Source organism: Budorcas taxicolor, chromosome 13, assembly GCF_023091745.1.
Source record: "Budorcas taxicolor isolate Tak-1 chromosome 13, Takin1.1, whole genome shotgun sequence".
NCBI classification, from domain to species: domain Eukaryota; kingdom Metazoa; phylum Chordata; class Mammalia; order Artiodactyla; family Bovidae; genus Budorcas; species Budorcas taxicolor.
Window position 1 is genome coordinate 38,284,853 of NC_068922.1, and position 17,942 is coordinate 38,302,794.

The 17,942-nt window shown below is 45.1% G+C and overlaps 1 protein-coding gene across 5 annotated transcripts in view; it reads left to right on the forward strand.

Moving 5' to 3' along the window:
- Positions 1-7,050: 7,050 nt before the first annotated feature.
- Positions 7,051-17,942, forward strand: part of ZNF133 (zinc finger protein 133) — a 57,599-nt gene continuing 46,707 nt past the window's right edge. Inside the window, exons 1-4 of one of the 5 annotated variants that reach the window (XM_052650519.1) lie at positions 7,190-7,369; positions 8,369-8,453; positions 15,356-15,482; positions 15,885-15,980. In XM_052650519.1, the coding sequence (XP_052506479.1) occupies positions 7,317-7,369; positions 8,369-8,453; positions 15,356-15,482; positions 15,885-15,980 (361 nt within the window). In that variant the 5' untranslated portion in view covers positions 7,190-7,316. Of the gene's footprint in view, positions 7,143-7,189; positions 7,370-7,964; positions 8,454-15,355; positions 15,483-15,884; positions 15,981-17,942 lie in introns of those variants that run through there. The other 4 variants (XM_052650523.1, XM_052650525.1, XM_052650521.1 and 1 more) reach the window with 4 other exon arrangements.

A 17,942-nucleotide genomic window follows, 5' to 3' on the forward strand; every position in this document is an offset into this window, starting at 1 on the left:
TAAAAGACAAAAGCACAACTGTGGAATATTCCAGATTAGAGGAAATTAGGGGCACCACAATTAAAACTCAAATCCTAGACTGGATCCTGCGCTGGGGAGGGGTACATATTATAAAACACACTCAGGCCAGTTGTCAAACCAGAATGTGGTCGGTAGGCTAGTGTAAAATATTGCTCTAGTGTTAAATTTGGAAGGACTGATGCTAAAGCTGAAGCTTCAATCCTTTGGCCACCTGATGTGAAGAACTGATTCACTGGAAAAGACCCTGATGCTGGGAAAGATTGAAGGTGGAAGGAGAAGGGGACGACAGAGGATGAGCTGGTTGGATGGCATCACCAACTCAATGGGCATTAGTTTGAGCAAGTTCCAAGAGTTGTTGATGGACAGGGAAGCCTGGCATGCTGCAGTCCGTGCGGTTGCAAAGAGTCGGAAACGACTGAGTCACTGAACTGAACCGAGTGTTAAATTTACTGAACCCAGTAAGTACTGTGGTCACTTAAGAGAATGTCTTTGTTCTTAGGAAACACATGCCAACATAGCTAAGGGTCTACAGTGTGTGCAATTACACGTGGTTCAAAGGAGAGGAAGAAGAGCTTGCTCACTTGGACAGATAAGAGAGACCCTGGAGCAAAACACTAATTATCAGTGAGTCTGATAAATACAGTATTGGTGTTGTCCACTTAAAAAATATGTACAACCTAAACCCACTTTAGTATTCTTGCCTGGGAAATTCCATGGACACACGAGCCTGGTGTGCTACAGTCCATGGCTTTGAAAGAGTTGGACACGACTTAGCAACTAAACAATAGCAACTGTGGTTCTAGCCAATATGAGAGAACAGAAAGTTGTAAGGAACTGGAGACTGGGGCTGAAACAAAACTCCTACTGTTTACAGATGTGATAAATTGTGAGAATTGTATTTCAGTCAGTGGACATACTGAGGATTTAAACCCGAGAGACAGCCTCTCAGATGGCTCTGACGGACTGTTCAGAAGAAGTAAGGGAGGAGCCAAGAGATACAGGGGTTTTTGAGAGGAAAAAAAAAAACAACAACAAAACACAGGTAGTCAAAACATCAAAATATTACTGTTATTTAAAGGAAAACCAGTGGACTTCCTAGGTGGCTCAGCAATAAATAAACTGCCTGTAAAGCAGGAACTGCAGGAGACTCAAGTTCAATTCCTGGGTCCGGAGGATCCCTGGGAGGAGGGCATGGCAGCCCACTCCGGTATTCTTGCTTGGAAAATCCCAGGCACAGAGGAGCCTGGAGTGCTACAGTCAATAGGGTAACAAAGAGTCAGACACGATTGAAACGGCTGAGCATGCACCTAAAGAAAAACTAGAGTCTCAGGTTAATGAACTTAGCACTTTTCCAGGTATGGGAAAATCCAAGAGTCTAGGTTCTTTGAAATCAATCCTTTGATATACACCCAATGTAGTTGGTAAAGAATCTGCCTGCAATGCAGGAGAACCCAGTTCAATTCCTGGGTCAGAAGATCTGCTGGAGAAGGGATAGGCTACCCATTCCAGTATTCTTGGGCTTCCCTTGTAGCTCAGCTGGTAAAGAATCTGCCTGCAATGTTGCAGACCTAGGTTTGATCGCGGGGTTGGGAAGATCCTCTGAAGGAGGGAAAGGCTACCCACTCTAGTATTCGGGCTTGGAGAAGTCCATGGATTGTATGGGATGGCAAAGACTCAGACACAGCAGCGCAACTTTCAGTTTCAAGTATCTAGGACCAGCACTCTCTTTTTTGTCTATCTTGAATCCCCTCAGGGTGCATAGTTGGGGGTGACTGTAGTAGCCACAGCATCCTTTGTTTACTGATTTCGTAGGTGACAGTCTTTGTTCATTGCTGGTGAGGACTAAGCATGGTTACACAAAGGATGTTGTGGGCCATTAAGCCATCACATTACAGGCCCCCTGCCCCACGGTGAGCCCTTAGGGACTTCAGGATGGAAACAGAACACTCGATCTCAAGCCATCAGGCCCATCCCCATGTATTTCAGGGGACTAGGATGGGAAAGAACAGGATGCTAGCCCTAGATAGATAAGGTGCTTGTCAAAAAATGCTTTCAAGACGCCTTCACAGCTGAATTCTGCCAAAAATTTAGAGAATAGCTGACACCTATCCTACTCAAACTCTTCCAGAAAATTGCAGAGGAAGGTAAACTTCTAAACTCATTCTATGAGGCAACCATCACCCTAATACCAAAACCTGAAAAGATGCCACAAAAAAAGAAAACTACAGGCCAGTATCACTGATGAACATAGATGCAAAAATCCTTAACAAAATTCTAGCAATCAGAATCCAACAACACATTAAAAAGATCATACACCATGACTAAGTGGGCTTTATCCCAGGGATGCAAGTATTCTTCAATATCCACAAATCAATCAATGTAATACACCACATTAACAGATTGAAAAATAAAAGCCATATGATTATCTCAATAGATGCAGAGAAAGCCTTTGACAAAATTCAACATCCATTTATGATAAAAACTCTCCAGAAAGCAGGAATAGAAGGAACATACCTCAACATAATAAATGCAATATATGACAAACCCACAGCAAACATTATCCTCAATAGTGAAAAATTGAAAGCATTTCCCCTAAAGTCAGGAACAAGACAAGGGTGCCCACTTTCACCACTACTATTCAACATAGTTTTGGAAGTTTTGGCCACAGCAATCAGAGCAGAAAAAGAAATAAAAGGAATCCAGATTGGATAAGAAGAAGTAAAACTCTCACTGTTTGCAGATGACTTGATCTTCTACATAGAAAACCCTAAAGACTCCACCAGAAAATTACTAGAGCTCATCAATGAATATAGTAAAGCTGCAGGATATAAAATCAACACACAGAAATCCCTTGCATTCCTATACACTAATAATGAGAAAATAGAAAGAGAAATTAAGGAAACAATTCCACTCACCATTGCAACGAAAAGAATAAAATACTTAGGAATATATCTACCTAAAGAAACTAAAGACCTATATATAGAAAACTATAATACACTGGTGAAAGAAATCAAAGAGGACACTAATAGATGGAGAAATATACCGTGTTCATGGATCGGAAGAATCAATATAGTGAAAATGAGTATACTACCCAAAGCAATCTATAGATTCAATGCAAACCCTATCAAGCTACCAACGGTATTTTTCACAGAGCTAGAACAAATAATTTCACAATTTGTATGGAAATACAAAAAACCTCGAACAGCCAGAGCAATCTTGAGAAAGAAGAATGGAACTGGAGGAATCAACCTGCCTGACTTCAGGCTCTACTACAAAGCCACAGTCATCAAGACAGTATGGTAATGGCACAAAGACAGAAATATAGATCAATGGAACAAAACAGAAAGCCCAGAGATAAATCCTCACACCTATGGACACTTTATCTTTGACAAAGGAGGCAAGAATATACAATGGATTAAAGACAATCTCTTTAACAAGTGGTGCTGGGAAAACTGGTCAACCACTTGTAAAAGAATGAAACTAGAACACTTTCTAACACCATACACAAAAATAAACTCAAAATAGATTAAAGATCTAAATGTAAGGCCAGAAACTATAAAACTCCTAGGGGAGAACATAGGCAAAACACTCTCTGACATAAATCACAGCAGGATCCTCTATGACCCACCTCCCAGAGTAATGGAAATAAAGGCAAAAATAAACAAATGGGACCTAATTAAAATTAAAAGCTTCTGCACAACAAAGGAAACTATAAGCAAGGTGAAAAAACAGCCTTCGGAATGGGAGAAAATAATAGCAAATGAAGCAACTGACAAACAACTAATCTCAAAAATATACAAGCAACTGCTGCAGCTCAATTCCAGAAAAATAAACGACCCAATCAAAAAATGGGACAAAGAACTAAATAGACATTTCTGCAAAGAATACAGATGGCTAACAAACACATGAAAAGATGCTCAACATCACTCATTATCAGAGAAATGGAAATAAAAACCACAGTGAGGTACCATTTCACGCCAGTTAGAATGGCTGCGATCCAAAAGTCTACAAGCAATAAATGCTGGAGAGGGTGTGGAGAAAAGGGAACCCTCTTACACTGTTGGTGGGAATGCAAACTAGTACAGCCACTATGGTGAACAGTGTGGAGATTCCTTAAAAAACTGGAAATAGAACTGCCTTATGACCCAGCAATCTCACTGCTGTGCATACACTCCGCGGAAACCAGAATTGAAAGAGACACGTGTACCCCAATGTTCATCACAGCACTGTTTACAATAGCCAGGACATGGAAGCAACCTAGATGCCCATCAGCAGACAAATGGATAAGAAAGCTGTGGTACATATACACAATGGAGTATTTACTCAGCCATTAAAAAGAATACATTTGAATCATTTCTAATGAGGTGGATGAAACTGGAGCCTATTATACAGAGTGAAGTAAGCCAGAAAGAAAAACACCAATACAGTATGCTAACGCATATATATGGAATTTAGAAGGATGGTAACGTTAACCCCGGAGAAGGCAATGGCACCCCACTCCAGTACCCTTGCCTGGAAAATCCCATGGGCAGAGGAGCCTGGTAGGCTGCAGACCATGGGATTGTGAAGAGTTGGACATGACTGAGCGACTTCACTTTCACTTTTCACTTTCATGCATTGGAGAAGGAAACGGCAACCCACTCCAGTGTTCTTGCCTGGAGAATCCCAGGGGTGGGGGAGCCTGGTGGGCTACCGTCTATGGGGTCACACAGAGTCGTACACGACTGAAGCGACTTAGCAGCAGCAACGATAACCCTGTATGTGACACAGCAAAAGAGACACAGATGTATAGAACCGTCTTTTGGACTCTGTGGGAGAGGGAGAGGGTAGGATGATGAGTTGGGAGAATGGCATTGAAACATGTATAATATCATATAAGAAACAAATCACCAGTCCAGGTTCGAGCAGGATACAGGATGCTTGGGGCTGGTGCACTGGGATGACCCAGAGGGATTGTATGGGGAGGGAGGTGGGAGGTGGGTTCAGATGGGGAATAGCTGTACACCTGTGGTAGATTCATGTTGATGTATGGCAAAACCAATACAATATTGTAAAGTAATTAGCCTCCAATTAAAATGAATAAATTTAAATTTAAAAAAAAAGAATGCTTTCAGTGTACCCAGACTTTGGCATCTTTTCCTTCATAGAAAAGCACTAAATTCATTAACTTGATGTCTGGTTTTCCTTAATAGTAATTTTTTGATGTTCTGATATCTGTTTTGTAAAACTCCAATATATCCTGGGTCTCCTGCCCTTCAAAGCAGTCCTTCAGAGCTAACTGAGAGGCTGCTTCCTAGGCTTGAAGTCCTCTGAAAATCTGCCTAATAAAATAGAATTCTCAGTTTTTAGGTTATGTGTGTATATATATATATATATATATATATATATATATATATATACATATGTAGGTATTTTTTAGTGGACTCTAATTTCTTGGTGAACTACTAGTCCTAGTGTAGAGCAGAAAGGGATGTGGAGAGAGTGTACAAGTCAGACCAGAGACTTTCCTTAGGGCAGGGGCTGAAATGAATTCACTGTGAATGAGGCAGCCTCCAGGCAAGAGAAGGGAAGGGATTCACTGTCAGGGAGCTGACAAAGAATTTTAGGAAATGCTTGTCTCTCCTTGGCTTTCCAGGCCATGTGAACATTTTCTTGCTCTTCTAGATGACAAAACTTCAGAAAGCAAATCTAGCGGAAGTAAGGAAAACTGAGAGTGTCTTGGTGGAAACACCCTCCACAGTGAACGGGGGTGTGCACCTCAGCTCCCCAGTGGGCATGTCCCAGATGGCACCAGTACCTCCCTGACCTCAGTCAGAACCCTGAACAAAGACTCAGAGAGCTGCAGACCAAAAAGAAAAAGATGCTACCAACTGCTGTTTTAGTAAACAACGGAATGCTGCCTGCCATGAAGCCATCAACCTGTGCAGGCACTCTGAGGGTGCACATTTAGGGAAACTAAGGATGGAGAAAAACAGTATGCTGACCCTAGATACTTCAGATGCATCTCAAAGGAATTGTTTAAGAGAGCCCAGATTCTTTTATCTTCCCATAGTAAAAAAGTTCTAAATCCATAAAGCTGTCTGTTCCTTTGTGATCAGCAGTAACCTTTCGATGTTCCACCACTCTGTTTTCTTTTCAGCAAACTTCTACATATCCTGCTCCTCCCATAACCCTTTGAAACAGTTCCTCAGAGCTGCGAGGCTGTCTCCTAGGTATAAGACCACCAAATAAAACACAATTCTCAACTTTTACGTTGTCATTCTTGACATTTTGCTTTTTCAGTGGACACTACGAGGGGCTGAATCCCAAGCTATGGTCTAACGGTGAGGCTCCTGTCCCCCAGAAGATGGATGAGATTGCCCATAAACGCGCGGACTGCGACAGAGGGACAGGATCTAGGGAGAGCGGTGCGGATGCGCTAGGTGGGGACATGGGCTCGGAACACAGGGCTGCCTCCTTTGACAGTAAGATCGCGGGAAGATGCCTCGCCTTCTCAGTGTCAGTCCCCACCGTGGGTTTAAGTGAATTAAAGGGAGCTGGTCGACATCACGCCTGCGCGGCTCATGGACCCCCTCCTCACCCGCCCCGACAAAGCCTTGCTTTCCGCGCAAGCAAGCGTGGCCCGGAAACCGTTGTACGCTCCGCCGCGCACCCCAGAAACTAAACGGAGATTCCCCGGGCACATCACTTCCGCAAGCCGAGGGGGGTGCCCGGCACCGGAGGCAGGAGTCACTGCTGGGGTCACTGGGGAGTGTAGTCTTTAAGGCGGAGGCGTTAGCGAAGGACTCACGGAAAGGAGAGACGTTTCACCCGGGTCCTCTGTAAAAGAGGGGGTGGGGCGGAAACCTAGGCGCTACAGTGGCCATTCTTCCCTGGGCATTTAACGGAGAAGCTGCTCCCTCAGAGGCCTCTGGGCGCGCCGAGCATCCTGGGAAATGTAGTCCCGGCGCTTGTCCGAGGATTCTGGGTAGTGTAGTCCTGGTGCTGGGCTGAGGATTCTGGGTAGTGTAGTCCTGGCGTCCTGGCCCAGCTGGTGGCTGGAGTGACCACTTGCTCCTCGCGGGTGAGTGCGGCGCCCGTGGGGCTCTAAGGTGCAGCCGTGCCCTTCCCTGTGCGGAAAGGTAGGTCCTGAAAGTCTGGGCTGTTGGCTGCACCTGAGGCTGGGGACTGTGCGGGTGCCGGGCAGAGGAGGCGGCGGCGGCACGCGCTGTTGCGGTTCAGGCTGTGCCCACCCGGATGTCATATTTGGGATGTGAGCGCGCATCTCCGCTGGACGTGGGCGAAGCTTAGCCGCGATGCCCAGTGGTGGCGGATGCCGGAATCCAGCCACGTCCCGGGGCTCCTGTGGGTAAGGACGCGTTAGGCCTTGGCCGAAAGAGCGATGATGATGGGGGGTGGGGGGGGGGAGTCGCTCTACCCCAAGTCCCTGGGGGCCAGAGGGTTGAGTAAGTTGGCATGGGGGCCTGATGTTTCCCAGGTGCTGGGATGAGGGCCAGCCCGCCGCCAAGAGTTTTGGAGGGTGGTTTGCCGTGGGCAGCATGTGCCTGGGATGGGCTGGGTATGGAACGGGCCACTTTGGCAGCGATCTTGGGTGTGTTTTTGACCGGTTGCCCCTGGATTCAGGCCTTGGAGGAAGAGGTTGTCTGAGGCCCACTGGGCGAGATTCTCAAAGGTCCTGGAGACCTGCGTTGACCACAGCAGTCATGGATGTGCACGGCTCCGGTGTTTCCGGACTGCGGGATTTTGAATTCCATTTTAAGGTTTTATTAGGGAGAGATTTTAGACAGAAATAAATAGAACTCTACAGACCCACATCCAGATGTAACCCTTGTCACCTGGAGAGCAATCTTGATTCATCTCAAAATGACACACTGAGAAGCCTTACAACCCACAGAGGTTCCCTGTCCCTGCCCTACTTGAAGAGCCTAGCTTCGGCTGCCAGCTTTCATCCAGACTCTGTGACTTTGTAATGGTGTCACCTTGGATAAGGGACTGACTTCACTGTGCTTCAGTTTTCTCATCTGTAAAATAAGGTTATAAATCGTACTCCATTGGGTTGCGAGGCTAGAATGAAGTAAAACGGTTCTGTGCCTGGAACTGTCTTCTGATGTGTACAGTCCTAAGTGCCCAGTGAGGATGAACTTTGCTTAGGAAGGTCAGAGGCAAGAGTGGGTCAGCTCAGGCCTGGTGTTGGCAGCATTACTGGGGCAGGCTGTGTTCTCAGCGAGCTGCCCGCAGCCTTTTCTTCTGTGACAGGTCCATTCCTGATGCCTTTAAGGAAAAGGAAAGTCTAAGGGCGTGAGTTTCCAGTGACTCTCCTGAACCTTTCTGCTCTTGTGCTGCCCAGAGAGGAAGCCTGGTGGGCGAGGAGAGGGCTCCTGACAGCCCGGACTCACGTGGGGACTGCTCGCCTTCCGTGTGCTGAACCAAAGGTGGGTTTCCTTCGCTCAGCCTTGACATCTTGTGCCCAGCACGCCCCACCCGGGGATCAGAGCCCAGCTGGTTTCCCCAGGGGACATGGTCTGTGGTAGGGGTGGCTGCTGTCCCAGGCCCTCTTGTTCAGACCCTGCGTCCTCCTTGATGACTGCCCCCTCCCCCCCATCCCTGTGGTTTGTTCAGGCCTGTGCACTCTCAGGCTTGTCTGTTGTGAAGGCCTCGGCCTTCTGTTCTGGTTCCATCCAGCGAGGCCCTCACTGCCTGTGTCCCCGTCCTGTCATCTCACCTGCAGTTAGCTCAGGAGGCAGCTCTAACATTAGAGCTTCCTGTAAAGTACCCACAGGGTGATCACTGTACTCAAGAGAATTAATAGTTGTTTCAGTCAGAGCAGCTCTGTTCAGAGGCAGGAGAGGAGAGGTGTGTGGCCGGGGAGGAATTCCGGGGGACAGTGTCCCTGTCTCTGGCCTCCCCCCGTTTCTGCCCTTGCGGACCTCAGTGAACACCCGCAGCTGGGCCTCTTTGTTCTTTCCAGGCTCACCTGCCCTGTTCTCTCAGCAGCACGTGTGCTGTGCCCTGGACTCCTCTCCTTCTGGTCTCCACTCCTGCTCTGCCCTCACTCTTGTCTCTTCTCCACCTTCTTGTCCCTCTCCCCACCTGCCTGTTGAATTGGGCACCTGAGGTCCACATACTGAACGTGCCACTCAGCCTGCTAGAAAGAGACCTTCCTAATCGTCTGCTTCTGTCCCAACTCCAAAGTCAGGATGCTTGGGTTCAAATCTCAGTTTTACCATGTCTAGCTGTGTGGCCCTGAGCTTGTTATTTCACCTCCCTGAGCCTTCTTTTCCTCATCTGCCAGATGGGAATCATCAGGATGATGTCTACCTCCCGGGGATGTTGGAGGAGATAACCCTAGCAATGCAGTTACAGTGCGGGGCACATAAAGGCTAAGTGATTGTTAGAATTACTTTTAATGCCTCCAACTTCTCCAAGTCTCCTCCTCAGTCTCCTCTCCGACTCCCAACCTGGTCAGACCCTGCTTTACAGCTGCATAGAAGCATATTCCGTTGTCTGCTTGTGTTTCCCCAAGCATCTCTGTTTCTCTGTCAACTGGTAATGAGCTGGAATGCTCTCCCCCTGCAGAGCACCCTGCACATCCCCAGCAGTGTTCCCAGGCTCCCTGTTGATGATGGGACCCTGGGGCTCAGGACTCCAGGGCTAAGGCTGTGTCATGACTGTCTGACCCTCCCACTGGACCAGGAGGTGGTTGTTAGAGGGTAGGGTACCTCGTTTGCTCCTCTTGAGCCATTGATACAGTTCCTGTCACTGGGTTAGACTAAGCAGGTGAAGACACCAGAGTCATCTTTGCTAGGCCCCACACCCTCTCCACATGGTATCGGGCCTCTGCTTCTGTTTGGTCCCTCTAGCAGGGGTGCTGACATTCTTAACCTGGTGCCTTGGGCCCTCCGAGAGCATACAGACTTAAGCCTGTGACTGGCGCAGCATCACTTGTCGCACATTTGTGGGTGAAAGCAGGGATGAGGTCAGCCTGAAGGAGCACCCAGTGTTTGATGAAATAATTTGAGCTGCAAAATAAGGATAATATTCTAATATAACCCCTAGGATAAGCTATGAATCCACACTGAAGTAAATAAGAACGGACAACTCTTAGATTTCCCTGGTGATACAGTTCCTAAGAATCTGGCTGCCAGTCAAGGGGTCATGGGTTCAATCCCTGGTCTGGGAAGATTCCACATGCCTTGGAGCAGCTGAGCCTGTGCTCCATGACCACTGAACCCACCGCAATGAGAAGCCTGCACACTGCCACGAAGAGTTGTCCCCGCTTGCCACAACTGGAGAAAGCCTGCGTGCAGCAACGAAGACCCAGCACAGCCAACAATAAATAGATTAATTTAAAAAAGAGAGAAGGGACAACTCTTGCTTACAGAATTCCAGCTAATGAATTTCGAAGCAAAGAAGGAGGTAGAACATTGTCATTTGGTCAACACTGCAGTAATAATGGTTGAGGACAGGTCCCACAAAATGATGCTAAAATTATTTGGTAAAAGGTTGAAGAGAAACAGGATATTTGTATAATCTCAAAGTATCTCTCCTAAGTTGTATATTAAATATAAAGGCAAAATGAGTGACTTGTAATGAAGAAACGCAGCAGACACTGTCTTAACCAAGTGATCAAGATCAAGGTTAACATCATCAGTAGTGAAACATACCAATATCATGACCTCCTATCAAGGGGTATGAAAAGGACACGTGACTTCTGAGACAATCTAGCGAAAAGTGAACTAGGTTCATTCTAATCATTTTCTTCTCAAATCTGATAAATCACACTTGAGGGCTGTTCTTCAAAAATGTCATTCATGAAAGAAGGAACGTCACAGATTGGAGGAGATTAAAGATATATGACAGCTAAATGCAGAGTGATAACCTCAGTTGAATCCTGGACCAGAAGAAGGGGGACATTAGTAGAAAAAACCTGTTGAAATGTGGTTATGAGCTGTAGTTTAGATAACAGTAATAATAATCAATGTTAATCTGGTTTTGATCATTGTAGTATAGTTTTCTCAGATGTTAACGTTAGAGAAAACTGAATTAAGATTACATGGGAATTGATATTTTTGCAACTTTTAAGTCTAAAATTCGAAATGAAAAGTTCTATGGATTCATTAGTCTTACAGTGAATTGGATGTTGGATGAGTTCTGTTAAAGAATACTTCAGCAGGTATAAATGCAATCATGTTTTTTCTCCTTGGTCCAGTTCATTAATACAGTATATTACAGTAATGAATTCCCACAGTTCAACCAGTCTTACACTACTGGGCACTCTGTCTTGGCGAAATTTTTTTTAAAAAATATTTGTTTATTTATTTATTTGGCTCCGCTGGGTCTTAGTTGTGGCATATGGGGTCTAGTTCTCTGACCAAGGATCGAACCCAGGCCCCCTGCATTGGGAGTGCGAAGTCTTAGCCACCTGACCACCCGGGAAGTCCCGGAAATATATCTTATTGCTTTGAATGATATTCTTTTTGCCATGCATTTAAAGTCATAAAATATATATAACATAAGACTTACCATCTTAACTGTTCTAAGTCTATAGTTCAGTATCATTAAGGACATTCATAATGTTGTGCAGCCATTCACCTCTCCATTTCCAGAACTTTTCAGAATGAAACCCTATCCCCATTAAACAATAACTCAGTTTCCCCTTCCTCCTAGCTCCTGTCAACCATCGTTCTACTTTGTCTATATGGATTACTCTAGGTACCTCATATTAGTGGAATTATATATTTGTCCTTTTGTATCTGGTTTGTTTCACTTAGCATAGTATCTTTAATGTTCATCCATGTTGTAGCATATGTCAGAATTTCTTCTCTAAGACTTAATAATATTCCACCATATTTATACATACACACACATGCGCACGCACACACACACACACACACACCACTCTTTATCCATTTGTCTGTTGACAGACACTTGGATCACGTCTACATTTTGGCTATTGTGAATAATGCTGCTCACATGAGTGTACAAATATCTGTTCAAGTCCCTGCTTCCAATTCTTTGGGGGAAATACCCAGAAGAGGAATTGGTAGGTCATATGATAATGTGTATTTTTATTTTGAGGAACTGCTGTGCTGTTCTCCATAGGGTGTGCAGCACTGTACATTCCCACCTGCAGTGCACATGAGTTGAATGATGATTTTGAAAAGTCTCAATGAAGTCTGGTATATTTTTTGTCTAGAGTCACTTAGGAGTTTTCTTGTTATTCTTCAGAGCCTGATAGTTTTTCCAGATAGTTGTTTCCAACTTCAACAACCTTGAAGTTGTTGGCTGTGTGTCAGCTTCTCCCTGGTACTTTGTAGGCTGTTCATATTTTGATTCAGGTCATCTTTTTTTTCCCCAATTTTTACTGTGGTACAGTTGATTTACAATGTTGTGTTAATTTCAGGTGTACAGAAAAGTAATTCAGTTATACATATACATATGTTCATTCTTTTTCAGATTCTTTTCTCATATAGGTTATTACAGAGTATTGAGTAGGGTTCGCTGTCCTATATAGTAGGGTCTAGTTGGTTACCTGTCTATATACTTTATATATTATATATTGTAGTGTGTGTATGTTAATCCCAAATCCTAATTTATTCCTCCCCTACCACACACACACATTTCCCCTTTGGTAACCATACGTTTTGTTTTTTAAGTGTGTGAGTCTGTTTCTGTTTTATAAATAAGTTCATTTATATCATTTTAAAACCTTAGGCTCCAGGTATGAGTGATATATTTGTTTGTTTGACTTCACTTAGTATGATAATCTCTAGGTCCATCCATGTTGCTGAAAATGACATTATTTCATTCTTTTTATGGCTGAGTAATAGTCCATTGTACAAAGATGTACTACATTTGAAAACAGTTTTATTTACTCATAGCTGTGCTGGGTCTTCACTGCTGCTTGGCTGTTCTCTGGTTGCGGCAGGTGGGGGCTGCTCTCCAGTGGTGGTGCACGGGCTTCTCATTGAGGTGGCTTCTCTCGTGGCAGAGCACGGGCTGTAGAGCGCAGGTTCAGTAGTTGTGGCACACGGGTTTCGTCGCTCCAAGGCATGTGGGAGCTTCCCAGATCAGGGATGGAACTCGTGTCCCCTGTAGTCACAGGATTCCTTGCCACTGGAACTCGTGTGAATACAGGTGGACTCCTTACCACTGAGCCGCCAGGGAAGGCCTGTACCACATCTTCTTTATCCATTCCTCTGCTGATGGACATTTAGGTTGCTTCCATGTCTTGGCTGTAATAAATAGTGCTACAGTGAACACTGGGTGTATCTTTTCGAATTACGATGTTCTCTGGATATGTGCCCAGGAGTGGGACTGCTGGATCATATGGTAGTTCTATTTTTAGTTTTTAAAGCACTTCCATACTGTTCTCTAGAGGGTCTGTTACCAATTTTACATTCCCATCAACAGTGTGGGAGGGGTGCCTTTTCTCTACATCCTCTCCCGTATTTATCGTTTGTGGACTTTTTGAGGATGGCCGTTCTGACTGGTGTGAATTGTATTTTTGATTTCCATTTCTCTAACAAAAACGTCTGTCTAGTCAAGGCTATGATTTTTCCAGTAGTCATGTATGGATGTGAGAGTTGGACTGTGAAGAAAGCTGAGCGCCATAGAATTGATGCTTTTAAACTGTGGTGTTGGAGAAGACTCTTGAGAGTCCCCTGGACTGTAAGGAGATCCAACCAGTCCATCCTAAAGGAGATCAGTCCTGGGTGTTCTTTGGAAGGACTGATGCTGAGGCTGAAACTCCAATACTTTGGCCACCTCATGCGAAGAGTTGACTCATTGGAAAAGACCCTGATGCTGGGAGGGATTGGGGGCAGGAGGAGAAGGGGATGACAGAGGATGAGATGGCTGGATGGCATCACCGACTCGATGGACATGAGTTTGGGTGAACTCTGGGAGTTGGTGATGGACAGGGAGGCCTGGCGTGCTGCAGTTTATGGGGTTGCAAAGAGTTGGACACGACTGAGTGACTGAACTGAACTGACCAATTAGCGATGTTGAGCCTCTCTTCATGTGTCTCTTGGCCATCTGTACGTCTTCTTTGGAGTATATGGCTGAAACTTGAAGACATTACGCTGAATGAAATAAGCCAGACACAAAAGGACAGACACCGTATGATTTCACATATTTGTGATACCTAGAATAGCCAAATGCATGGAGACAGAAAGTAAAATGATGCTTGGTTACCAGGGTGTGTGAGAAAGGGCATTATGGTTAATGGTCACAGAGTTTCAACGTGACATGATGAACCAGTTCTGGAGATGGATATTGGTGATGGTTGTACCACATTAAGTGCGAGCATGCTTAATGTACTGAAATGTACACTTCAAATGGTAAAAATAGTAAAATACTTATGTATATTTTACAATCATTTAAAACCCACAAGCTGCTCCTACGCTCGACCTGTTCTGCATTTCTCCCACTTTGTGCCTTTTATTTCTCCCAAATGGTCCTCCGTCCCAGGATTCAGGTTTCCTCTCCTCCTCGGCTCGGGTGTCCTCTTCTCTGCTCCCCATACACCTCATCGGGAACACCTGGCACATTTCTCGTCCCTAGACTCCTGTGCTTCGTTCAAGACCAAGTTCCTGGGCCTCTTGTGAAAACCTCTCCTGGTGTCCCTATTCCAGGGTGCTTTCCACTTTGAAACAGTGTTGTGATAAAGGCAGTGAAGTTGGGCAGGGTGTGAGAATGGTATGTGAGATGAATCCATGGACTCAATGCCAGGGACGTCCACCCTGAGCACCACAGTGTGGGACAGGACGTTTAGTGGAGTGTTACCCACAGTTGAAAAAGTGAAGATGCTAGCTGATGGCTGGGATGGGCTCCAAACCAGGGCAGTAGGGTTCAAATTCGTGCTTTTCACCATTCCCTGCTGGTGAGTACCTCTCAGGGAAGGAGGGCCGGAGAGGCTGTGGGATTGGGGGAAGGACTGAGCTGTGTTTGGTCTCTGCCATAACTGAATTGTGTGAACCTCAGTCATTCAGATGCTTCAACACTAATACCATGGTTCAGACGATTCTTTTAAATTTTTTAAACTCAAAAGTGTGGCGCTTTCCCTCAACATAGAGTTAAAGTTCCTGAAAGTTACAGGCTCCTATTTCTGTATGTATTCTCCAAATCAGCCCACCTAGGACCTTGAACGTGCTGACAAGTGCCACTGCCAGATGGGGAGTGGGCTTTAAAGATCTTGCAATACAGAGCACCAGGGTCAAAGGCAGGATGTAGATCTCTCACCTGCCTCCCCCGGGCAGCCTCCCCCTTGCCCCTTACCCTGAGGCCTGGGCAGGGCTGGCTCCCGGGTGAACAGGGCTGTTTTGTGTTATAGGCACACATGGCATTCAGAGATGTGGCTGTGGATTTCACCCAGGATGAGTGGGTGCTGCTGAGCCCTGCTCAGAGGTCCCTGTACCGGGAGGTGATGCTGGAGAACTACAGCAACCTGGTCTCACTGGGTAAGCCTGCATGTCTCAGGACCCGGGTCCTGGCTGCTGGCAACTTGGAGCAGCCCCTCTTGGTTTCTGGCCTTACCTTTGGGTTGGACTCCAAAGCAGAGACACTCTGTAAACGTGTACAGGTGTGTATACATGTGTGTGATACTCCGCATTTCTAGCCTTTTCCCGCAGGCTCTCTGGTAAGCATGGCATCTCTTCCTAGTCAGTATCTTCTTGTAAACGAGGGAGGTGTTCTCTCACAGCATGAGGTCGGGTCAGTGAACTCCCATCCTGGCTTCCCTTCCCTGGCGGGGAGCTCACCACTCTCAGATCTTCCCCACCACCTTTAGAAATCCTCGCGCCTGGTGTGGCTCTGAGTGCAGGATAACCTGCGACCATCTTGTTCTCTTTTCCTCTGAGCAGGCATTCCGTTTTCTAAACCAAAACTCATCACCCAGCTGGAGCAAGGGAAGGAGACCTGGAGAGAAGAGAGGAAATGCTCGCCCGTCAGCTGCCTGGGTGAGTGGGGACACTGGGTGGTTCAGAGGGCTGGGGGTGGGGAGGTCTTTCTGCTGGCCCCCTGGCCGCTCACCGTGTGCACTGCCTCCTTCCAGACCTGCAGCCACACTGGAGCTTCCTGGTGTCTCGTCTCCCTGCACTGGGTTTGCCGTCTCTGCCTCACTTAGTTCTCTCCCACGTACATAGTCTGGTGGCTCTTGTTACTATATTTTTAAAAAGATATTTTCCCTGGATTAGAATTTTAGATTGGCTTATTTTTTCACCACTTTAAAGATACTGTTCCCCTGTTCAGGCCTCCCATTGTTTCTGATAAGAAATCAGCTGTCATTTCCACAGTTATTGCTTTGCTTTTTTTTTGTTACTTTTTAAACCTCTGGCTACTTGCCGAGTTTTCTGTATGTTTGGTGTTCAGCTGTTTGACTGCGATGTCACTGAGGAAGTGAGCTGCTTTTCTTTGTAGTTTTCCTGTCATAGCGTGTGCTGGTTTTTCAATCTATAAATTTATGGTTAGAGCCACATTGGGGAGATTTTTGGACATTATTCTTTTGTTCCCTTCTGTTTCCTTCTGTTTGGAATGATAGTTACATGTGTATTAGTCCTCGTTAATGAAGGGCAGATTTTCCTTTACCTTCTTTAACAGAAAAGCAGATACTTAGAAGATACATTTTTAAGTGAAAAATTGCAAAACAATGTTTATTACATAGTTGGGTTTGTGTGAAAGACTGTATCAACATGTATATGTGAACAGAGACATCTGCATTATTATTGACCATGATCAGTGGTTAGCTTGGTGGGTAGAGAATTGGAAAGAGTAGAGTTTCTGGGAAGTTTTATGACTTGGCATTGTTTTTAAATGATAGAGGAATAGATAACTGTAGGGAATTGTGTGTTTTTTAGCTTTTAAAATACTGTTGACAGTTTCATAATAAAGAGAAGTATATGTTTTCTTTTTCTGTAAGAGATTTTCTATTTCTGTTTTATCAAACTTGAAAGCTTAGTCAATTTTGTCTTAAAATCAAGGGAAATAGCATATATAATAGAAATCATTATATTTTTCAAGTTGTTTATATCCTTGTTTTTGGTCTGCTAAGAGTCATAGCAGATTAGTTAAGATTACTCGCCAATGTCATTGTAATTTATATCAAATCCCCCATTTATTTCTAAGTTTTTGCTGTATATTTCACTTCAGTGTACTGTTAGGCATGTAAAGGTTCATGACAATTTTATCTCATTCATTAATGAAGTTTTTAATGTTAAAATTCTTTTGTTCCACATTATATTCCTTAAACTTCCATTTTTTTCTAAAAAAACATTTTTAAATTTTATATTGAAGTATAGCTGATTAACAATGTTGTGATAGTTTCAGGTGGACAGCGAAGGGACCCAGCCATCATATGCATGTATCCATTCTCCCCCAAACTCCCCTTCCATCCAGGCTGTCACATAACATGAGCAGTGTTCGCTGTGCTGTAGAGTAGGTCCTTGTCAGTCATCCGTGTTAAATATAGTCGTGTGTTACCTATCAATCCTGTTGTTTCTTCTTAGTCTTAGCACCTGCTGTGTTGTGGCTCTTTGTTTTCTAGAGTTTTCGGATGGTATTTAATGAGATTTGGGGTGTCATGTAGCTGCTATTGCATTTTCTGCCAAACCAACTCTTATCTTTGAATAGAGACTTTGGCCCTTTCACATTTACTGGAACAGCTGATGGATCTCATGGGACTTACTTAGGGGCAGACTGTAGGGCAGGTAGGTACAGAGGCACTTAGGGAAGAGCTCAAGGTAGAAGCAGCAGCATCTCTTTTAGCTCAGGCTGCTGAAACACAGCACCAGAATTCATGGCAGAAGCAAAAGGTTTTACTGTGTTTCTGGAGGCTCGCAGTTCTTGGTTGGCGGAGGTGTTGGCAGTTTACACAGGAGGTCTCCCTCCTGGACTATGAATGGTCACCTCCTCACTCTGTCCTC